The sequence below is a fragment of the Suricata suricatta genome, chromosome 2 (assembly GCF_006229205.1).
Source record: "Suricata suricatta isolate VVHF042 chromosome 2, meerkat_22Aug2017_6uvM2_HiC, whole genome shotgun sequence".
NCBI classification, from domain to species: Eukaryota; Metazoa; Chordata; class Mammalia; order Carnivora; family Herpestidae; genus Suricata; species Suricata suricatta.
Genome location: NC_043701.1, coordinates 65,348,232 through 65,372,825, shown reverse-complemented (window position 1 = coordinate 65,372,825; position 24,594 = coordinate 65,348,232). Strand labels below are relative to the sequence as shown.

At 39.5% G+C, this 24,594-nt stretch overlaps 2 protein-coding genes across 2 annotated transcripts in view; one reads left to right on the top strand and one right to left on the bottom strand.

Moving 5' to 3' along the window:
• PTPN12 (protein tyrosine phosphatase non-receptor type 12) overlaps positions 1 to 16,543 on the bottom strand; it is a 92,641-nt gene extending 76,098 nt beyond the window's left edge. The window contains exon 1 of the mRNA XM_029927894.1: positions 16,407 to 16,543. Coding sequence (XP_029783754.1) covers positions 16,407 to 16,505 — 99 coding nt within the window. The 5' untranslated portion in view covers positions 16,506 to 16,543. The remainder of the gene's footprint in view (positions 1 to 16,406) is intronic.
• A 538-nt stretch (positions 16,544 to 17,081) lies between these two features.
• On the top strand, positions 17,082 to 24,134 carry LOC115306439 (formin-like protein 18). The gene is made up of 2 exons (XM_029956838.1): positions 17,082 to 17,427; positions 23,325 to 24,134. Exons 1-2 carry the CDS (start codon positions 17,386 to 17,388, stop codon positions 23,583 to 23,585), a joined length of 303 nt encoding a protein of 100 aa, XP_029812698.1. The 5' UTR covers positions 17,082 to 17,385; the 3' UTR covers positions 23,586 to 24,134.
• Positions 24,135 to 24,594: the final 460 nt, after the last annotated feature.

Sequence of the window (24,594 nt, the reverse complement as noted above, 5' to 3'; positions counted from 1 at the left end):
TTTTGAACTATTAAATGTTTTTTGTAAGTTTATTTATTTTTGACAGAGAGAGCACAAGCAGGGAAGGGACAGTTAGAGAAGGAGACACAGAATCCAAAGCAGGGTCTAGACTCTGGTCTGTCAGCATAGAGCCTAAGGCCGGTCTTGAACTCGCCACCTATGAGATCATGACCTGAGTTGAAGTTGGAGGCCCAATCAGCTGAGGCATCCAGGTACCCATTCTCTTTACTTTTCCTTAAAAAGACCAAAGCATATATTATATTAAGCATTAAAGCCATATTTCTCTTACTTTAATAATCTTCTGCTATCCATATTATAAATTAAGAAAAACTTTTTAAAGCATCTAATAATGCCAGTGAATAAGTTTAATGATAAATACTTGGACATACCCAGTTATTTCAGTTGCAGAATCCTATTACTGATATCCGTCTACTCTATGTTTTTCCTTGGCATTGTATAATCTATTTACAGTATTAAAAGTAAAGAATTACAGGGGCGCCTGGGTGGCTCAGTCGGTTGAGCCTCTGGCTTCGGCTCAGGTCAGATCTCACGTTCGTGGGTTCAAGCCCCGCGTCAGGCTCTGTGCTGACAGCTAGCTCAGAGCCTGGAGCCTGCTTCCAGCTCTGTGTCTCCTTCTCTCTCTGCCCCTCCCCCTCTCATGCTCTGTCTCTCTCTATCAAAAATAAATAAAACATAAAAAAAAATTTTTTTTAATTAATAAATAAAAGTAAAGAATTACAGTGGTGCCTTAGTGGCTCAGTCAGTAGATTACGTGACTCTTGACCTTGGGGTTGTGAGTTAAAGCTCCATGTTGAAGGTAGAGCTTATTTTTTTTTTAAAGTAAAGAATTACAAATACTAAGTATAAATTACAGAAAATTTCTCAATTACGCAGTACATCCTGATCTAGTTCTAAGACCCATTTCCAACACACATTAACAGATCTTAAACACAAATAGGTCGATGGACAATGTAGATAAAGAAAACTAGAGAAAGGGTAGCAGAAAAGCAGTGCAAAAGCAGACAGATACAAAGGACAGGCACAGTAACAAGGTAATACATCACAATACTTAATTTTTAAAGGACTCAGGATTAACGCCCTATAGATTTACTTTATTGATGCAAAATCCATTGTGAAGAAAATATATTAGTCTTTCAGATAGCGCTATATTTCAGCTATATATTCAGGGAACGAACAAAGAATGACTAGATACAATACTTCAATAAAATTGATCTTTCTAATAATATTTACTTGCAAGAAGGTAATGTTCTGGTTCCATATTTGAACACTTTTGAAAAACTACAATGTAAATTTTAGGTACCATAAATATGCAGCTTATAGACTATTTTAATTTTACAGTTTTCACACATACAAAAATTTGCCTTTTGTTTAATAAGTATTGTTATATGCAAAATAACACTCTACCAGAGCCAAAAGAATGTTCTCTCAAGTTATAATGACTCTTTTTTCCTTTTAAGTTTAAGAGAGAATACATATGGGGGCGAAGGGGCAGAGAGAGAGAGAGAGAGAGAGAGAGAGAGAGAGAGAGAGAGAGAGAGAGAGAGAGAGACTCTCAAGCAGTCTCCATGCTGTCAGTACAGAGCCTGAGGTGGACAATGAGATCATGACCTGAGCTGAAACTAAGAGTTGGACACTTAACCACCTGAGCCACCCTGTGCCCCTCAAGACATAACAACTCTGTATCTTTCTTTTTCCCTTCTCTGAAGCAAAGTGAGTAGTTTATTTGGGGCTGAAACCTTAATAAATTTTTCAGTTTTGCTTCAAGGATTTTTGTACTACTCTTTGCACTGCCTTCCTAGTTAGTGAACTATTACTCTCTTTTCATAGGAAAAGTCCCTTCCCTTCCATACATATGAATGAGCTCCCCACCTTCCTTGGTCAACTTACATAATATTCATCTCACTGGGAAGCTGAATGATTCTTGAAGTAATGTGAAAATGAGATATAGCAATTATAGTCATTCTGATCTCTTACCTTAAACTGAGATAAAGTGAATGAGATAGATTAGACACCAAAAGGAATGTCTTTATTCAGAATATGCAGCCCCAAATAGCAAAAGCCAAAATGCACAAAGAGAAAACAATAAAGCAGATGCATAAGAAACAAAGACAAGTATCCAAACAGTCATCTAGAGACAGAGAAACTATAATAAATCGTAGAATAAGGGGCTGTGAAGAGAAAAGGCAAGAAAAGAAGTGCCTAGCTTTATACATAGCTCTCCAATTCTTGGTTCTTGTAGTGTTCTGTTGCAATAATCTTTTTTTTTTTTCCACTTAAGCCAGTTCAGGAGTAGGCTGCAAATAAAAATCTATACTGACAAAGAATTTTTTTTAATGTTTACTTATCTTTGAGAAAGAGCGTGAGCAGGGAAGGGACAGAGAGAGGGAGACAGAATCTGAAGCAAGCTGTAGGCTCTGAGCTGTCAGCACAGAGCTGGACATGGGGCTCAAAGTCATAAACCATGTGATCATGACCTGAGCCAAAGTCTCATGCTTAACCTACTGAGTCAGCCAATAAATAATTTTTTTTTATGATTTTTAAAAAATGTTTATTTTTGAGAGAGCGCGCGCACCTGCAAGCAGGGGAAGGACAGAAAGAGAAGGACAGAGGATCCACAGCAGGCTCTGAGATGACAGCAGCAAGCCCAACCATCATGGGGCCCTGACTCACAAATCCGCAAGGTCATGACCTGAGTCAAAGTTAGACGCTCAACCCACTGAGCTGCCCAGGCGTCCCAACAAAGAATTTTTCTGTACTTCTCATACCCCACTTTTCTTTTTTTTATTGACTTTTCCTATAAATCGTAAGAATGCAATTGTTGGCCTAAGCAACATCATGTCGTAGAAAAAGCATCTGCTTTGATAATTGAGGACAAACTCAACTCTGCCAACTTCTAATGACAAAATCTGCATGAAGTTCTTTAATTTCTCCATTTCTAAGCAGGTTTAATGTTCCTTTTAACATCAAAGGGTCTATAACTTATGAGTAAATCCATTGTATATAACGTGGGAAGCAGGTATCCAGAAAAGCTACTCTTCACTGTTTTGTATCATGGGGTCTACAACTCCTTTCCTTTCTTACTTTGGTTCTGGTCCCAAATATGTAGTCTCAAACTCTTCAGAGATATCTTATGCAAAACTCAAATGTGTTAAAAAATCCAAACTAAGCAAGAGGCCAATCACTGAAAGGATAAGCCTAGTTCCTACAGACTTTTTTTGATGTAATTTTTTTACAGGGCACTTTTAACAGAAGCCAGTGAAAAATACTGATCTAAGCATCTAAGAATTATATAAACACGGTACTATTTTTTATATATGGGATAAAGTAAAATTACCATATTTGAGAATACTGACCATGTGTTTGAAACTCAGTTTTAAAAAGATTTTTCATACCAAATAATACATTGTAAGAATAAACAACTACACCATAATAAGACATCAAAATACTTCTCACAAAAACTTGCAGGGATGCAAAGCCTAACTTCATACTCATCTCATTCTCAGAATTTAAATTGTTCTCACTTTGGGAATCCCCTCTTATTATTTCAGTATACAGGCCTTGTTTATTTTATCCTTTGCCAGCCACTCTGTTCCTCTCATCTCAAACCCACAGTTCTCTGCTGCAAACGCCGTTAGTTTCCTATATCCGGAATGCCTTTTATGCCAGTCTACCTGACAAACAAGCAGATTTCGACTCTCGTGCCTCTTAGGTTTAAATCTTGAATACACTTCCATTAGAATAATATGACATCTTGAGTTACTATTGAGTACCTTCTGCATACTATGTTAGTAGCTTTACAGACCTATTATCTTGATCTTGGTCAATCTGGTAAGTAGTGCATCCACAATTTCCCTAGATAAACCTGCTTATAGCACAGCCAAGATAAAAATTGCTGTGTGGCTCCAAACCTTGTTATCTTTCTATTAGTCTGGAGCTTCTAAGGTTTTTGATACCCAAGACCCTTGAGAATCTAAGAGCTATGAACCCTCTCTAACACATCCCCAATAAGAACTTATACACAAAATATTATGTATAATTTGAGAGGATCCACAGACCCTGAAGCTCATCCAATGCCCCCAAGAAAACTTTTTGCTGCTTCTCACAAGTCTATTCATAGTTGGTAAACTTCTTGAGGAAAATGACTGTCCTATTTTCAATTGCTAATTCTAAACACAGGTCTTAGGGCATAGTGGGCACTTAAGGAATATCTTTTGTATGAATGGTAGATGGTAAGAACCAAGGAAGGATGATAGGGACACATTTTTGCATTCCTCCAGAGTCTACTCATGTTGTTAAATAGCTTTTCAAATGCAGATTATAATAAGAACACTTATTATAGGAAATATGGATATTAGCAAATATCCCAAAGCCTCTGAGAATAACATGATCCACGTTCCACATTCTCCAGGAAAAACTGAGAGACAAACTACTTATATATGCCATAAGCCAATTCATCACACTATTGTATTTTACAAATGGAAACAAGACTTTTGTGTATTTCAGAGGGAAGGAGATAATTGTCAAGGTTTGATTGCATGAATCTAAAAAATTTTTTAGAATTTAAAAGAATCTAAAATTTAAATGTAGTACAGGAAATACAAAATGTTGGGAGAAAAACTCAACTATCTGGATGAGACTTAGGGTCTTAAGGGTTAGACTAACTGTATATCATTGGACTTGCTTTGGATAAACCTTGAACTCAAATTTAATGCAAGGCTCTTTTCCATGACATTGAAAATTGAATTGACAGTAGAGATATCATTACAATGAAATATTTACAGTTAATATAACTGAGCTAAAATATTTATTCCAGCATGAGAATTAGTTAATTAATTTTTGCTTCTGAGTTCTGGGTGAACATAGTAAAGCCATCCTAAATTTTTAGTGTTTTGATCTTCAAAGTACTGGTCTATAACAAAAGTTTCCTAAGTAATGGAAAAAGTATGTTTAATAGTACAACCACAGAGAAGATCTCATTCATTTGGTGGGTATGCTCAAGGTGAAGAAATAGCTTATTCTAGAGGAAAGAGTATACATACTACAGAATATAGGAGTTTAATACTGCTCAGGTAATGTATGACTATGTTTAAAAGGCTCTGGAATGCCAAAGTATAAACTTTATCCTATTAGCTTGTGATTCTAAACTGGGGCAAAAGTTACAAAATTGGGGGAACAAGAGAAAGGGAAATTAGGAAGACCACATATAATTTCAGTTTGAAAATAAGCGGAGCTTGGATCTGATGCTTTGATTTGGCTTAGGCATCTAAAATTCTAATTATTTTAATGGTGATCAAAGGGAGCTTTGAGTTGTTTTTGAACTTACATTTTTTGATAATAAAAATAAAAACATGTTTCCAATATGGTCCCACATAAATGTGTTAATAAACAGAAATAAGCAGCAACACTGGGACTAAAATTCACATATCCTGATTTTACAACCAGTATGCTTTCTATTATTCCACAGATGCCAACACTTGAAAATGGTATTTTAGGAAAGTGAGTGTCCTATTTGGAATGGATTGGATGAGGCAAGAAACTAGAGGCACGAAGAGAACAGCTATTGCCGGAATCACTCTCAAATCACCCACAAGTTACAAGGATACCACTATTTTTGAATAAACACCAGTGACATGGTATGTGGATTTTATTAACGAAATCTAAAATCAAAAGTTAAAAGTAGATATTTTATTAAAATAAATATTCTATGATAATGTCCCCAAAGTAGGATTCATGGGGTAGGAGATACTAAGTGGTTACTTTAAGTGGCTCCCTGAATCCTTATCATACCAGACAGCAGCCAGAAAAAAATATGTACTGTACTATTTTTCAAATGTATGCAAAAGATACAATTAGTAAAATACTGTTTATCTAAATGTTTTCTTGAATTCAGTCTAGTATTTTATCTGATATTTTGTTTTTCAGTAGATAATGAAATACAACTACAGTTGTATAAGTACATCTTCATGCATATAAAGAGGAAAAGCAGTTCAAGCTCATCTAAGAGACAAGCTCTTCAGACTATCTGAAGAATCCACTTGAAGAATAAATCTCTGTCTTGTGATTTTTTTAATGTTTATTTACTTGGGGGAGGGAGAGGCAGAGAGAAGCAGGATCTATGTCTACAGCAGTGAGCCCAATGTGGTGCTTGGACTACAAACCATGAGATGGTGACCTGAGCCGTTAAGTCAGATGCTCAATGGACGGAGCTACCCAGGTGCCCCTCTCAGTCTTAGAATTTTAAGCTCACTACAATTTCTGCTCATGCAATGGCCATTAATGCCAATTAAGTGCCAAGTACTATATTAAGCAATGAGGATACACAGATAATTAAGTCCCAGTTGCTAGCCCTGGAGGCTTTCAGTCCGGGAAATCAGAAATGTAAATGTTTATGAATCTAATGAACTGAGTGCTATAGAAACACAGAAGTGTTTAACACATTGGGGCACCTGCATGGCTCAGTTGGTTGAGCATCCAACTGTGGCTCAGGTTATGATCTCGCAGTTTATGAGTTCAAGCCCCGCATCAGGCTCTGTGCTGACAGCTCAGAGCCTAGAGCCTGCTTCAGATTTTGTGTCTACCTCTCCCCAGCTCATGCTCTGTCTCTCAAAAATAAACATTAAAAAAAAAAAAGAAGTGTTTAACACATAACACATGAACAAAAAAACCTAATCTGTCTAAACGTTAAGGTCTTACTTTCAGTTTCAAACTGTCAAAACCCTTTTCCAAACTAAATGTCAAATACTGAAGGGAAAAAGCTAACGGTATTCTAAAAGCAAATATAGGCATAAAACACTCTTGAGAATTTTAACACTTGTAAATTTGTAGTATGCTGTCTCCAGTGAGCCGTGTCAGGAGAGTTCCTTAAAAGTTTACTTCCACTTGCAAAGTTAGTTAGAATACAAGTATGATTGGCTAGATAATGATCAAAGGCTGACTAAAAAACTGAACCAATTGCACTGGGAAAACCCTAAAATTAGCTCAAATGCAAAAAAGTGGAAAATACTTTCTATCACTATAGTTTTGAAAGACACGTTAGACATACATACAGTACCAGTTATATAAACTTAAGAAGATATTTTAAACACCTATAAGCCACAAGATAACCTACCTCACACCCAGTAGGATGGCTATAATTAAAAAGACAGACAATAACAAGTGTCAGTGAGAATGTAGAGAAATTGGTGGGAATGTAAAATGTACAGCAGCTTTGTATAACAATCTAACAGTTCCTCAAAATATTCAACAGTTACCGTATCAGTCTTTAATTCTATTCCTAGGTATATACTCAAGATCAAGGAAAACATATATCCTAAACATATATCCTAACAAAAATTTGTACATAAATGTTCATTTATAAAACATAAAATGTTTTATTATATAAAGAAAAGATTTGAAAAAGTGGAAACAATTCAAATGTCTATCAGAGGATGAATGAATAAACAAAATGTGGTATATCCATACAATGGAATATTATTCAGTCATAGAAAGAAATTAAATATTTCTGATGCCTACAACACATAGATGAACCTTGAAAACATACTAAGTCAAAGGACTTAGTCACGAAACATCACATATTTCATGATTCCATTTATATAAAATGTCCAGGATAGGCCAATCCATGGCGATAGAAGGTAGATTAGTGGTTGCCTAGGGCTGGGGGGAGGGGGAGGTAAGGAAGGAAGAATAACTGCTAATGGGTAGGGGGTGTCTTTGGGGGGTGATAAAAAAACTGTAATGAGGACTGCACATTTTTGTGAATACGCTAAAAACTATTAAATTACACAGCTTAAATGGATGAATTTTATGGTAAGTGAAGTATCTCTCCATAAAGCTGTTATTGATTTTTAAAACACCTACAAGCCACGGTATTAAACAGTGTAACAATGAAAATGTTTATACATATTTTGGCTGTGCAGCATAAGACCTTCCAGGCTTTCAGTCTTTTCTTCCTTCCAGTCTTCTACCATTTCAAACCCAAACTTTAAATAAAAAACTTCAGAGTTCTCATTTAACCAAAATGAAAGTTCTCATTACCTGTGTTTTAAAATCATATTTAGGGGCACCTGGGTGGCTCAGTTGATTGAGCATCCGACTTCAGCTCCAGTCATGATCTTAAGGTCCATGAGTTTGAACCCACACAGGGCTCTGTGCTCACAGCGTGGAGCCTGCTTCACATTCTGTGTCTTTCCCTCTCTCTGCCCTTTCCCCCACTTACACTGTCTCTCTTTCTCAAAAGTAAACATTAAAAAAAAAATCTTCTTTAAATATTTCATTTTACAAAAGAGGGCATACATATAGTTAAGAAACATGAAAAAAGCAAGAAACTGCATCCATCTTACCTTAAAAAAAAAAAAGTAGAATGTGGGAGGGGAATTCTACTTCAATCTGTCTTCTTCTAGTTGCTACCATCTACTTTTGGAAAGTTAAAGTAAATATTAAGAATTTATACTCAGGGTGCTTAGGTGGCCTTAGTCGGTTAAGTGTCCAACTTTTGGTTTCAGGTTAGGTTATAATCTCACAATTCACGAGTTCGAACCCAACATTGGACTCTGTACTGACAGCATGGAGACTGCTTGGAATTCTCTCTCTCTCTCTCTCTCTCTCTCTCTCTCTCTCTCTGCCTCTCCCCAACTCGCTGTCTCTCTCTAAAACAAACATTTAACAAAAAAAGGGGGGGGAATAATTTATACTTATTTTACCTATTTTCTCAACTATAATCCAGATTTGTCCTATATTCCGCCCTAAACTGCTATTTGTAGTCAACAAATCACTCCTACTTGACAAAAAGAATGGGCACTTTCTCAACCTTCCCTTTCCACTCCTCCCAGAAGTATTTTATTTTTCTAACTGTTCCTTTCCTGAAGCTCTCCCAGACTTTTCTGACAGCCTCTGGGTTCTCTTCCCTTCTTTCTGAACACACCTTCTCAGGGACAGTCACTAACCTCCTTTTTGGCTGCTCTTTATATGCTGTTGCTTTCCAGCCTAAAGCTGGTCACTTTATATGTTCATCTGAATACACTCATTTGCTCTTATACTTGCAACTACCTCTGACATGCTTATTAGACAACTTTCACATTTTTTAACTCCATCCTGTCAGATCTCTTGAGCCCTACATTTCTATTCAATGTTTCATGCATCTCAGTTTAACACATTTAAAACTAAACTAATTCCCTCTACCTTGAAATCTCCAACCATCTTCTGCTTGATCCCCTCTACCTGTTTCTCCTCCCATACTACTAACCCTACCAAATGGTATCTTCTAACTTGGGTGATAGTATACTGAACCAGGAACCTTGGAGTCATACTGCAAATATTTCTTTCTCCTTCACTACCCACATCTAGTGAATCATTAAATCTTCTCTCTTAATTCTCATCAGATCCTTTTTATACTCTCTATTCTACTGTCTTAGTCTGCTTATATTTCAACAAGCTTCCAAAATGCTCTCCTTCGTCACTAATTCCACCCTTAATATTGCCATCAGAATCTACTTTCTACAACACAAATCTGTCAAATGACTGCTTACTTTTTTTTTTTTTTGAGAGAGAGAACGAGCAGAGGAGGGGCAGAGAAGGGAAGAGAAAGGAACAGAGGAGCCAAAGTGGGCTCTGTGCCAGAAGCAGAGAGCCCAATGTGAGGCTCAAACTCACTAACATGAGATCATGACCTGAGCCAAAGAAGGCCACTTAACGGACTGAGCTACCCAGGTGCCCAATCACTGCTTACCCTTCTTAAAACAGGCAGTGGCTCTCTAGAGACTCATGGTAGTGATTCTTAGCTTTTCTACTAGCACCTATGTGAATGACAGAAATGAAGGCTCATACTAAAAAGAAGGCTGGAGCCAGAGAATGGGGGTGAGTGGAGGAAACACTGCTAGAATGTTCTTATTATACGTATTTTCTTAACACCTGCCCACTTTCCATGGGAGTTGTAGTGTAGAACTGTTCAAAATTATTACTGAATTATAGAATTATAGATATATAGATATATATAGATATAAGAACTTTCACAATCTAACCCCTACCTAACTTACTTAGCGTTGCTGTTAGTTAGCCCTTACTGTGCATTACCTCACTAGTTCTCAAACTTTGGTTCAAGGATAGCCCACCCCCAGACCATTTGACAGAGTCCATGAAGTTAAAACTCTTTTCCTAATAATATGAAATCATGTTTCCTCACCTATAAATATGTGAATGCACAGACTTTAGCACAAAAATTTTTAAAAATCACTTTCATTCTCTTAGGAGTATACAGTAGAGTCTTCTAGAGTACATGACATGTGATGCTATTTGAAATGTAACATTGCAACGGTATGAATGAAACAGGGGAGGGGCTTTTAATAAGCCAGATGTTGTAGAAATTTGCAAAAATATACAAATAATGCTGCTTCTCATTACCTTTAATCATATAATTAATATGAAATGGGTTTATTATCATTATCTTAAAGTGTACTGTTTTTAAAATTGTTTTAATTTGTAGTATAATAAATAAATAAAAGCTTTTGGGGGGCCTTCAATAATTTTTAAGAATGTAAAGGACTCGGGGGACGCCTGGGTGGCTCAGTCAGTTAAACATCCGACTTTGGCTCAGGTCATGATCTCATGGTTCGTGGATTCCAGCCCCGCGTTGGGCTCCATGCTGACAGCTCAGAGCCTGGAACCTGCTTCATATTCTGTATCTACCTCTCTCTCTGACCCTCCCCTGCTCGCACTGTCTCTCTCTCTCAAAAATAAATAAAAAACATTAAAAAAAAAAAAAGAATGTAAAGGACTCAAGATCAAAAAGTATGAACTACTACATTAGTTATAGCAGATTATCTACCACTCTCCTAAACATGTTCCACCTTAAAACCTCCCTCATTTAGCACTAACCTAGTCCTGGCTAGGTCCTAAGAGACCTTAGAGGTAACCTGGAGAAACAAACCGAAAAGAACAGAGGTTTGGGGGTGCCTGACTGGCTTAGTCGGAGGAGCATGGGACTCAATCTTGGGGTCTACATCTGTACTGGGTATAGAGCTTACATGCATAGACACATACATAAATAGAACAGAGGTTTTGAAGTCAAGCAAGATACCTCTCATTGAGTATGCTTCCTCATGTGTAAAATACAGGTTCTATCTACCTCATAAATTGCTGACAGGTTAAGTAAGAAAGGGTGTAAAGTATCTGACACAGTGTTCAGTATATAATACAGATGAAAAATGTTCATTTCTTTCTTACTTAAAATAATCTATAAAGTCACTACTGTTACTGTAGTACAATAAAAACCATATAACAATTATTTAATCATAACCAAGCAAACAGACGGGTTATTTTGAGCAGTTCTGTCAGGATTACCAATTGTAGAACAAATGGTTTTATATAATAAATCCCCTGAAATAAATAACTTCTATGGTAGTTCTTGGGCATCTTTGATAAATTAACTTCAGATTAGTTTAAAACATCCAAGTTATTTTTTAAAATTTTTTAAATTTATTTTTGAGAGACAGAGAGAGACAGCATGAGCAGGGAGAATCAGAGAGAGAGGGAGATACAGAATCCGAAGCAGGCTCCAGGCTCTGAGCTAGCTGTCAGCACAGAGCCCAACACGGGACTCAAACCCACAAACTGAGATCATGACCTGAGCCGAAGTCGGACGCTTAACCAACTGAGCCACCCAGGTGCCCCAAAGTTATTTTAAATAGCATTTTAATATAGGATGGCTTGCTATTATATCCCAGTTCAGCCTTAGAAAAATATCCTCAAATCCTCCTCCCAATATTTCATGAAATAGTACTAGAATTCACACTCTGTTGCATTGTGTTTTTTTTTAATTTTTTTAATGCTTTTTATTTATTTTTGAGAGACAGTGTGAGCTAGGGAGGGTCAGAGAGAGAGGGAGACACAGAATCCGAAGCAGGCTCCAGGCTCTGAGCTAGCCCTCAGCACACAGCTCGACGAGGGGCCCAAACCGACAGAACCGTGAGATCTGACCTGAGCCAAAGCCAGACGCTTACCCGACTGAGCCACCCAGGCGCCTTTGTTGCATTGTTTTTTAAATACTCCACTGAATTCACTATTATATTGTTTTCACCTACATAAATATAGAGAAAACTGGCTTTTAAGATGAAACTACCATACTGGTTTATAGCTTAAATGTCTTTTGTGATTTTTTTTCAAATATAAGTGTGTAATATAAATTAGATAAACTTTAGCCTGATCAGAAGAAATCTATTTGTTTTAATGTTTTAGACATCATAAAGCTTTAAAAAGCACAAGAAAGTGATTGAAAACAAAGCCCAGATACTTCTTCCTTTCTTTCTATGTCTAGTTATCTGACTACATAAATTAGCCATGTGAGAATACACACCCTTTAGCACAATAATTTGCTGGATGATGACCCTAAATATCAGTCCCAGACCTCAGCCCTGTAAAGTAAGTAGCATTCTGCTTCTTTAAAAGATCAGTCATTCCATTTTCCTATAAGTGGCCTGCCGATGGTCAGACAGCTAGCCAGGGAAAGGGATTGGAATAAAACACAGGTCTGTCAAATATGAATGCACACCACTCTACCTTATACATTTACTTGTATGATCACTGTCTGCCACCTTGTAAAGAAGACTTACAGTAAAGATAGTTGAAATTGAGTTCTGGACCTGCCAAAAATCAGATGTTTAACCTTCAACATGTAAGTAATCATCTTGGTGCTACAGTTTACGCCATCTCAGTATCATAGTCTCCTTTTTAGGGGTGGGTTGGGGAAGACTCAACACACCAAGGCCAAGAATAGACAACTCATAGAATAGTTAATGACAAGTGGAAATTTTTCTACCCTTACTAGTCATCAAAAAAATTCAGATTAAAACAAGATATAATTTTCCAACCATCAAATTATCAAAGAGCAAGATAACTAAATAAACACTCATGCATTATTGACAGTTGTATAAACTGATACAATGTCTTCCAAAAGTTATTTATAGAGGCCCCTTGGTGGCTCAGTCATTTAAGCCTCTAACTTGGGCTCAGGTCATGATCTTGTGGTTCACAAGTTCAAGCCCTGCATTGGACTATGTGCTTACAGCTCAGAGCTTGGAACCTGCTTCAGATTCTGTGTCTGCCTCTCCCCTGCTCAAACTGTCTCTCTCTCTCTCTCTCAAAAATAAAGAATGTTAAAAACATTTTTTAAGTTATTTATAGATCTGTATTAAATGTTTATATCCTTTTACCTAGCACTTCCATTACTAGAAGATACCTTATGCAATCTTCCCAAATAAGGAAGTTTTATGCATAAATGTTCATTAAAGAATTATGATATGTAATAACAGAAAATAAATGGCATAAACATTCAACCACAAGCAAATCGTTAAGCTATAAAATGGCTGCCAGGTGAAAGATTATATAGCCACTGAAAAGGACTTTTTCAAGTGAAAAACACTTATGAAAACGTTAAGTAAAAAAACAAAACAAAACAATATTGGGGCACCTGGGTGACTCAGTCCGTCAAGCATCCAACTTGGCTCAGATCATGATCTCCCAGTTCTTGAGTTAGGCCCTGCATGGGGCTCACTGTTGACTGCACAGAGCCCGCTTCTGTCTTACTCTCTCTCTCTGACCCTCCTTCATTTACTCGTGTGCATATGAGCTCATGCGCGCTCTCTCTCTCTCTCTCTCTCTCTCTCTCTCTCAAAATAAATAAACATTTAAAAAAACAATATAAAATGGAACATATAGAATGGTCACAGATGCATTAAACAGAGACAGCCTTTGGGTGATGGGACTAGGAAGGCTGGATACAACAATGGAAAGAAAACAGTTTGGATGTCCATCCACTTTCCTAAAAGTAAGGCATTATTAATTATTATTCTAAAATTTCCAAATTTGAAACAATGAACATTAGTACCTTATACTTGAATAGAATTATAACAGCTAGATTATCTCTAAGGCTCAGTTCTAAAATGCTAAAATTTAAAAATGAATTTTTAACCCACATAAGATCTGAAGAATAACAGAACACTTAAAATTATTAGCTGATTTTCTATTCTCTTTCCATGGTAGAAGGCCATGGTTCCCCGCCCCCCCCCCCAGCATACCACTCAAGGGAAAAAGCAGCACCATCTTGCAGTCTTAATTATAGCTATTGCTTATCAAGTCATGGAATAAAAAAAGCAAGCACTATAAAAGAATAGCCTTAGTCATCAAATCTCCAATGTAGAATCACCTAGCTATCCCTAGGTATTATGGAAGAAAAAAGAAACTCATTTAGTCCCTCAGAAAGGAAATCTCCAATAGGAATCCCTGACTCATACCCAAAGCATGAACCCCAAGGCTACTTCCCCTGGAGTTCAGACACTGGGCACCTGTCCTGATGGCCTTCATCACCAAACAATGCTCCTTCCTGACAGGATAGGCTCAGGGATAACAAGATGACTAGCATGCAAAGGAGAAATGACCAAGGACCACACCACCTCTTCTTCCATAACCAAAATAAGACTGTAAAAAACTAATTTTAAACTTTTTTAAATACCTTAAGTAAATACTTTCTATTTTTGCTAAAAAATAGAAAAAAGGGACTCCATCGAATTATTGGTAAGTGACACTACCCAAAAAATACTAACATCAAAATTCTCAATGTAAGGTGAGAAAATGTTCTTTACCTTAGAAGTAGGCTTCGATCAAAAATTAATTTTTCAAAAATACATAGGCTAAATATCAACAGAAAACGTTTAAAATAAGGCATAGATTATTTATATTCTTCTGTTCTGAAAAGATACTAACAAAATCTTACTCCTGTCCTCTAACATTTGTCTAGGAAGGCGGGAATCACAAAGCTCAACAATACTATTGTAATATTGTGTAAGGTCAACGATCTATTTTATAAGCTGTTAACAATTATAATGCCAAAGCCTTACTAAACCGGAGTCACTTTAAAATGTGAAACAGCACTTCAGTACTAAAAGTCATTTCACCTGCACCTTGTAAACAATTAAACCGCACTTTGAAACAAAAAATAGCCAATGTTTGCTGCTAATTCATTTTTATAGACATTAACTGTGTATCCTTTTTACAATCGAGAATTTCCGAGTTAAGTGATTATTCTTGGAGGTGTATCTTACGCAGGGGGAAGATTTTCCCTAGCTAATGTCCCATTCTCAAACCCCGCCAGGGCTAGGCAGCAACCACTTCCCAAAGTCCCACTTCCTTTTCCATTCCCCAGACCTCCAGAGTTTCCAACGCCCCAGTCTTGCGCAATATCCGTAGGAGCAGCAGCCGCAACCACCGCCTCCTGAGCCGAGAAACAACCCTAAAGGGAACATTGTCCAGCAGAAAAATAAAAGGGGGAGGGGCGGGGGGACAATGTAGGAAGTCGACTTCTGGCCCCACGCCTTTGGATCTGACCCCCTCATATGTGATGCATCTAGAGTAATTTCACGAACAAGACTTTTAACCTCCTCTCCAGCCCGCCAGCCCAAGCGGAGGGCGGAAAGAGGGGGGCGGGGGGAGGCTGAGAAGGTTATCTCCCAGTTCAGGGATTCGGCCCTTTTCGTTGCCTCCGCCCCACCAGGACTATTGTTCCCAAGTTCCCCACCCCCACCCCGGATAGGAAGTGATAGTCACATCCCCTCCGCCTTCGACAATATGCCCTAGGGAGTCCGAAGTAGGCTTCCTTCAAGATAACCACCCCCTCCATACACACACACTTACCCCCTCAATCTATAGTCACGACGACCCCAACGCCATCTCAATCTTGGGTCTCCAAAGACAAGAGACCGGACGAGGGTAAACGGAATTGGGCAAACCACAAGATTCCTTACAGGCAATCCCTTCCCAAGCCTTGGAATAATAACTGCGAACCCAAAAAAAACGGCAGAACTCCTACCTTGCCCACTTCTGAGACCAGCCTGAGGAAAGGGACCCACGAGTTAATGCCAACCTCAACACCCCGTTCCTCCATCAGCCGCGATGCGCTCTCCTCCCAGGGTAGACACCTTGCCTCCAGCCTCCCAGGAGGGGCAGGGTGGATAGGGAGTGCGGGGGGGTGGGGGAGAGACGAGCCCCCCTCCCGCCCCGGCTCTGCACCTCGTTCGCCTCCGATTCCCCGCCCGAGAAACAATAGATGGTCGCGGGCGGCGGTGCAGAGTGCGGGCTCGGTCGGGGCCGCTCTTTTCGCGGCCCGAGCGCCCGCGGAGGGGGCCGAGAAAGCGGGATGGGAGGGAAGACGACCGAGGGGCGGAGGCGACCTCACCTCCCGCCGGCCTTCGAGACCACCCGGCCCTAAGGAGTTGGTGCGCGCCACTCCGCCCCTCTCCTCTCAGCTGCACACAAAGCGCTGGCGGCCCGGGCCAGCCGGGCGAGGTGGTGGTGGGCTCCAGTGCCGGCGAGAGGAGGCGACAGCAAGGGGAAGGACTCACCATGAAGTCCCGGGCGAAGTTGTCCTCCCCGTTGTGGTCCGGACTCTTCATGGCCTGAACCCTCTGGATAAATTTCCTCAGGATCTCCACTTGCTCCATCCTCCCGCGTCCCCCCGGCTGCGGTGGCTGGCCCCCCCGCCGCCGCCCGCCCGCCCGGCGCAGAGCCCGCTCAGTCTTCCCCAGCTCGCTTCCCCGGCCCTTCCCCTCCCTCCCGACCCCGGCTAAGCCTCGCCGCTCCTTTCTGCTCCCCACAGCTTAAGGCGGCGGCAGCGGCGACACCGGCCCGGCTCCCGACCCCACAACTTCCAGGAGCAGCGGCCACTCTCCCACAGTAAGAGGCGAGCCGCTGCGGCTAGCGCCAACCCCAACCCCCAGCTTTCTCCATCCTCCTTCCCCGCCCTCCTCCTTCGTTGGGAGACGCCGCCACCGCCTCAGGAACCCGGCTCTCCGCTCGCCCTGCCCCCCCTTCCCGGTTCCTCCTTTCCCCCCTTCCACCAGCAGCCGCAGCCGCCTCTCTCCACGGGCGCGGCCCCGCCGCCACCCAGACGCGCGACCCCGCGCTGTGGCTCCGCCCCAGGCGCTAGGACGCGCTGATTTCTCCCCACTCCACCCCGCCCACCCCGACTCCCGGCCACTCTCGCAAGCCAGCCCTGCCCGTGCTAGCTTCTCTCGGAGTGGGTGGAAGATTCTTAGCTCTCGGCTGGACTACTTGACACTACTTCCGGGGCGTGGTTCCTCCCAGGCTGCTAGTAGATCTAAGGAGATCTGGAAGGAGGGAATTCGCCTCTGAGCAGAATAAACCCTAGGCAGTCGAGTAAGATTTTAGTTAGAACTTGCAGACTCACGGCCTGCTAGTGGGAAAAGCATTTCTCTCTATAGCGCTTCTGCGCCGCCCACAAGTGTGGGATAAGACTACAAGTCCCGACCCGCCGGAGTCCAGGAGCGGGGGCAGGAGAGGGCGGTGGTGAGAAAGAGAGGCATGCTGGGAACTGTAGTTGTGTCACCTCCACGTTCACAGCAGGTATGTCTTCATCTTACTAGTGGTTTTGGTGACTATTGAAGGCAATTAGACCTTGGCACCTTGGGGAATAGCTACGATCAAGAAAAATGAAACGTTTCTTGAGTGTAAAGGACTTTTGCTTTTTTGGAAATCCGTCCAAACCCTCGCGAATGAGCTCCCGAGATTTGGAGTGCATTCTAATACCTACCACGCTTGTGCTGAGGTTTCAGTGTTTGCTGAATGAAAGGAATTTGCCTTGCGCTTGCGTTCGCAGCACTTCAGAAATGAATAATAGACTTTTCTTCATTGAATAGATTTTATAAATCTTTATACATCTTTTGTAAATCTTCTAATAATCAGAGAATATCCGTCCTAGTCGAATTAACCATTTTACAAAGAAAGTGATTCGCCTAAGGTCCCTAGCATATTTTTAGCAGAGCCAAAACCAGTACTCAAATCTTGTTGTTTTCAGTACAACGCTTATATTACCTCTAAGTGACAATGTGACAGAAGTGAAGGGCTTTATACATAGACTTTTTTTTTTTTTGGTCACTTATATCCACAAGCATTTTTACAGATAAGTGTGTTCAAGGAATTTGGTTAAATTGGAAATATAAGTGATAGCCCCCTTTTCCCAGATGAATGTTTAGAACTACTATGGAATTTAATGATAAACTCCTTCAAGAGAATAGGTATGAGTCACAAGATAAAATGTATTTTCTTTTTGTTTTAAAGGACAAAATCTCTTTAAAATAATATAAGTAATGTGTACCAATCCATTCCTCCCCTCAGAAATAGGCACTTGCAGGTGTGCCCTTCTAAATCTCTGTGCATTTATATATATAAATAAACATTTTACAGGCATATATATTTTTTAAAAGACAGAACAAATGTATTATTTTACAGGCATATATATATATGCATATATATATATGTATATATATATACATATATATACATATTTCAGTTTCTAAGGCAAGCTTTAAAACAAGGGTCTGGAGTATTTTACTATAATCAGATACTGAGACTCCGTTTCACTGGATGTAAGAAAAGGTCAGGATCTGGACTTGATCACCTACTCACTAGACGTAAGAAAAGGTCAGGATCTGGACTTGATCGCCTACTACGATAGCTCGCTGTGGGTATCCCTTTTCCTCCAGAACTGGGAAAGAAACTAGACTCTCAGCAAAGAAATAGGTGGATAGAGTGCCTCTACTTTTGATATATCAAAAGAATGTACAAACCCAAGGGTGATTGATGACTATATGCTAGACACATTGTCTAATAATCTAGGGACAGCCTGATGGGAAGTGTTATTTGTTTTGAGTTATTAAGTCTACTTTGACTAGTGTTTTTGCAGTCTTTTTAACTTTCCTCATAACTGGCATGGTTCTCTTTCTTGTAACACTTGTGTGGTTTTTTGAGTTCCTAGCGGCTATCTGTGGCACCTGATGTAGGTTAGGGAAAACAAATGTACCTTTATATGTTTTGACTCTTTTTCAAGGGCTTAGCAGTGTCTTCCTCTTTTTAATATACTTGTCATGTTTCAATCTGCAGATATTTTTTAATATCTCAAAATATAAGGGGTTGTGAATATGAGGGATTATGCTCTGTGGGGCTGGGGGGGGCGGGGAGAGATACATAAGTGTTTTACGGATGGCTTCTTAGAGTTTATAGCCTGGTTCAGATGACAGGAAAAACAATAAATGGTTAGTTGTACTGTGGGTGATACCAAATGAGTGATACAGATGTTGAGTCGTTTAACAATTCTGAAAAGAAACAATTGTGAATTGGTTATCATCATGCAGTGGTCATATCCTTGAAGGACATGTGAAATTGGGTTTGAACAGAAAGAAGAACTCCCATGAAAGAGAAGTGATGAAGCAAAAAACATGAAGACAGTAAGGCAGAAGTTTGTAACAGAATTTTTATATATGTGTGAAGGCACTAAAGTGGATAGAGACTGAATTCTGGAGAATGATGTGGACTTTATAATGTCAGTGGAAGTCACCAAAGGGTTTTGAGAAAAGAAGTAAAATTAGGAAATTAGTAATCTGACACTTTTTGGATAAATCGTGACTTAATAAGGCAGGAAAATGGGATGAAGTATTAGGAGCCAATTAATGAACAGCAACAAAAGCTGTAACTAAGGTCATAGCACTACAGTTACAAAGACACGGATGAGGTGCCTGGGTGGCTTAGCTGTTTGAGCGCGGACTCTTGATTTTGGCTCAGGTCATGACCCCAGGGTCATGGGAAGGAGCCCTGAGTGGGGCTCCATTGTGAATGTGGAGCCTGCTAGGTATTCTCTCCCTCTCTCTCTCTCTCTCTCTCTCTCTCTCTTCCTCTCTTTCCCTCTCCCTCTCATTCTCCCCCCTCCCACCTCCCCTGCTCTCTCTCTCATTCTCTCTAAACTAAAAATTAAGAAAAAAACCAAAGACAAATGGAGTTTGAAGGAGTTTGAAAGAGTTGAAAGAGGCAAAGAACTTAGAGAACTAGGTGACTGACTGACTTAGTGGACAAGGAAGAAGGTAGAAGTAAAAATGATTGAAATTACTAACTTAGAAGAAATCAGAAAGGTTGACAGGACACAGGGATATGCATGGTATGGGCAAATAGAAACTTTTATGCACAAATGATGAGAGAAATCAATACAACATCTTTGGAGGCAGTTTGTCCATAAGTATATAAAAATGAGGCAAACCCTGAGAGACTCTTGAATACTGAGATCAAACTGAAGGTTAATGGGGGTGAGGTAGAGGGGAAGGGGGGTGATGGGCATGGAGGAGGGCACTTTTTGGGATGAGCACTGGGTGTTATATGGAAACCAACTTGACAATAAACTATAATAAAAAAATAAATAAAACAGATACTTGCACACACATACCCAAAAAATAAGTGTTTAAAAATGGAAACTTTATGCATGCTTTGGCTGAAAATTTTATAAATAATATTTACAGCTGTTTACAAACATATATGCGTATAGCAACCCTATTTGTAGTAAAAGCGGAAATAAAATACATGCATCTCAGAAGGGACTAGTTAAAAAAACAAAGTCACATACATATAATTAAGGTTTTTGAAGCCATTCAAAACCTGAAAAAAATAATCTGTATATGTTGATGTGAAGTAGGCCCCAAGATCTACCTATTAAATGAGAAAAGCTAGGCATTGTGTTTATGGTATTCTTACTTTTATGCAAAATAGAATGTGGATAAAATGCTTGAACACAGAGTTTCGTGAAAGATACTTCAAAAACTGTTAGCTGTGTTTGCGTCTAGGAGAGCTTTGAGAATCTTTGGTAGAAAGGAGACAACCTCCAGTGTGTATAACCTTTTATATTCCAAATATTTCACTGTGTATGCATTACTTTTCCAACAAAACTAAATCGATTAAAATTTTTTAGACTTTCAATCTAGATGATAGGAAGAGTGGCAATATCTTTTTTATAATTCTTTTTTTTAAGTTTATTTATGTATTTTGGGGGAGAGAAAGAGAGAGAACACATGGGGGATGATGGGGAGAGAAAGAGAGACAGATAATCCCAGTCACAGAACCCAGTGCAGAGCTTGACCTGACAGACTGTAAGATCATGTCCTGAGCCAAAGCCAGACACTTAACCAGCTGAGCCACCCAGGTACCCCTGCCATATCCTTAATAAAAACACACAAATGAAGAAAAATGAAAGCAGATCTTATTTGGGAGAATTTTTTAAATGGCACAGGCTAAGTTTCAGAATACCGACTTACTTACACACTCACAGTTCTCAAGAAGCTTGACCACCTTGCTCATCCTCAGCCGCAGCCACACTTGACCCAAGTTATCTAATCCCCATGTAAAACTGGCCAGCAACCTGTGGCCCCGTGTAGGAACATGATGTCGGCCAATCAGTTCTCACTGTTTGGAATCTGAACTTAGAAACCTAGAGAGCATTAAACAGCAAGGGTAGAAGCTGGATGCCGTGGGGTATGATCAGGGCAGGCGGAAGCCTTGTAAGAATAGAAATTTAAGGAATCCAGTTAGTCAAGAAAAGAACATTAAGCAGGCATACAGAGATATGTAGAGATGTCACAATATAACCTGTGTAGCCCTGAGAGAGACGGGGAGGATCTCTGAACAACTTGACTTACTTGTAACTTTTTAGGACACGTCTGCTTGGCATTTATTCTGTAAAGAAATTCTGCTTTTCCTGAAGCAGAACAAGGCAACAAGAAAGAGCACGGGCTGTGTCTGAAGTGAGAGAGATGAGGTTTCAAACGCCCACTCCATTTCTTACGGAGGGTGTCACTTAAGCTCTCTAAGCCGCAGTTTCGTCTTCTAGGAGGTGTGTTTCAGAATTAGTGTGCTGGCCATTGCCCTCACTCACCGAAAACACAAAATAAGAAACTGGTTAAAAAAACAAACAGTGAATGATTTCTGGACCTTTTACTTTTTTACCTCCGGTCTCTTCTTTGGGCCCTTGCTCTGCTCACTCACCTCACTCTGGGTAAACACATAAGGGATGAAAAGAGCCAAAATACCACTTTCAAAATATATTCTTTTCCTTTTGTGAAGGGTGGGAGGTGGGGTGGAGTTTGAAACCAATAATTCAAAATGGGTTTCAGGATTATCTACCTGTTTCATATTCACAGAATCCCTTTCCCCCCTCACTCAGGTAAAGGTAATGCTTTATATCTGTATAGAAATTCTAAGTTTTGGAGTATTTTTACATCTATTCTCTCATGAAAACTACCTTTGTTTTGGCTTTCATGGCATTATACCTCTTTGCGAGTTGTTTTTTGTACTTTTTTAACAACTCTGGGATGTAATTTAGAATCATCATCCTCATTAATGGATGAAAAACTAAATAAAACACAGGAATGAGCATGACTAGCTCACTTGTGGTATACATATGTCAGATGCATGGCCAGAACCCACAGGTCCTGAGTTTCCTGCTTGTTGCATAAACCACTGAGTCACAATGCTTGAATACCTAGTATAGGTTACGTGAAACTACAAATGAAGATTCAAACCATTCCTGAGATTCTCCCAAAGTAACACTTCTAATATTCACTTGTCTTGTAGAAACACCCCTTAGTCATCTCTATACTTTCAAACTAAAGCTCTCCTGACTAGGAAGTAATGGGAGAGTGAATAAGGAAAAGGGAGGGAAATTCTTCTCTAATTTATTTCTGGTATCCTTTACTCCCTCATTCCTAGACCCAGTCACTGCAAAAAAAAAAGCTGTAAAGCTGTTGACCATTTTTAATCTGTGAGTTTAATTTTGAAGAATATAGTCCAATAGATAGGGAACTGGGGAAAAGAGCAATGTAAATTTTTAGTCTAGTATGACATAACATTTTTTAGAAAAAAGACATATAAAAATGGAGAGAAGTTTGGAAAAGGATGAGATTTCTTTAATCCTTCCTATGTATTTCCACAGCTAATAATTCAGACCTTTTTGACATGATACTCCCCCATTTATTTCCATAACTCTACCCTAAGGTAGGTAAGCAAGTATGATTATCTCCATCCATCTTTATGGGTTAACATACTGCTGGGGATAATAATGCCTAAGCTTAAAGGAATTAAATGATTTGCCCAAGGTCATTTCGATGGCAGAACTGGAACCAAAACCCAGGAGACTCTCCACTCTATGAAAAGTTTCCCAGTGTTATGTAACAGAGTCAAACAGTATAGTAATAAATACTAACTGCAGGTGGATGCAGTAATTAAATCTACCCTCTGACTTTTCTATCTCATATTTCTTATACCCTATCCCATTTCATTTAACATCCAAAGAAAATTTAAAATTTTATAAATAACTTCAAAGTCAAGAACTACATTAGTATCTAATTAGTGATCCTTCAACATAATGACATGTAATTTCTGTATTTAGGAATGGATCATTTTTTTTTTTAATTTCTTTTTTTTTTCAGATCCCCGGCCTGGACCAAAGACTCCAGCCCGCCAGCCCCCAGCCCCCCTCTCCTTCCCACGGACCAAAGCAGCCCAAGGCCTCCTCCGCCCCACTCCCCTTCACCCATGCTGTCACCGCGGGCCTTCAGCTACAGCCCGGCCCCGGCCCCGGCCCCGGCCCAGGGCCCGCGCCCCCCCACAGCCCGGTTCGGCCAGGAAACACGAACCCGCCTCCTCTGCCCTCCAGCTGCGGTCGCACCGCCTCAGGAATGGATCATTAATAGGGGCTGTGAAATATTATCGTGCCACGTAAAATCCATCCAGTGTATTGACTGGGCTCAGGCCCAATTATCAATAGAAAGCCCCAAAACAAAACAAGCAAAAATCCCTTTCATGCAGTGACTGCTAATATTTTAGATTAAAATTAAATTGTAGACAGAGGCAAATACTGAATGGTCTCACTTATATGTAGAAACTAAAAAAGAAAAAAAGAAACCAAGCTCACAGAAAAAGAGATCAGACTTTTGGTTACTAGTGGTAGATGGTGGGGGAGAGGAGAATTAGGAAGAAGATGGGCAAAAAGTACAAACTTCCACTTAATAAGATTAAATAAGTACTGAGGATGTAATATGCAACATGATGATTATAGTTAACACTGCTATATAATATATATGAGAGTTGTTAACAGAGTAGATACTGACAGTTAACATCACAAGGAGAAAGTTTTTTTCCCCTTTTATATGAGATAATGGAAGTTAGGTGAACCAATTGTGGTACTCATTTCACAATATATATAAATCAGACCATCATGATGTGTGCATTAAACTTACATAGGGATGTAAACCAACTATGTCTCAATAAAATTAGAAAAAAGACTGATTTCATTTATATGAGGTATCTAAAACATTAAAATTCTTAGAAACATTAAGTAGATTGGTATTTACCAGGAACTGAGGGTAGAGGGGATAGGGCAGTTGTGGATTTTTTTTGTTTGGTTTTTTAATTCCAGTATAGTTTTTATTAGTTCCAGGTGTATAATACAGTGATGCAACAATTCTACACATTACTCAGTGCTCATCATGAAAAGTGTACTCTTAATCCCCGTCATCTATTTCACCCGTCTCCTCTCCTACACTCCCTTTGGTAACTACCAGTTTGTTCTCTATTCTTCAGAGTCTGTTTCTTGGTTAGCGTCTTTTTTTCTTTGATCATTTGTTTTGTTTTTTAAATTCCACATACGACTGAAATCATTTGGTAGTTGTTTTTCTCTGTCTTATTTGGCAAAATTTT

Excerpts from the sequence above, each read along its gene's own strand:
- LOC115306439 (XM_029956838.1), top strand. The coding sequence starts at position 17,386 with ATGCTGGGAACTGTAGTTGTGTCACCTCCACGTTCACAGCAG. Across the intron at positions 17,428-23,324 it reads CACCTCCACGTTCACAGCAG|ATCCCCGGCCTGGACCAAAG; the intron begins GTATGTCTTCAT and ends TTTTTTTTTCAG.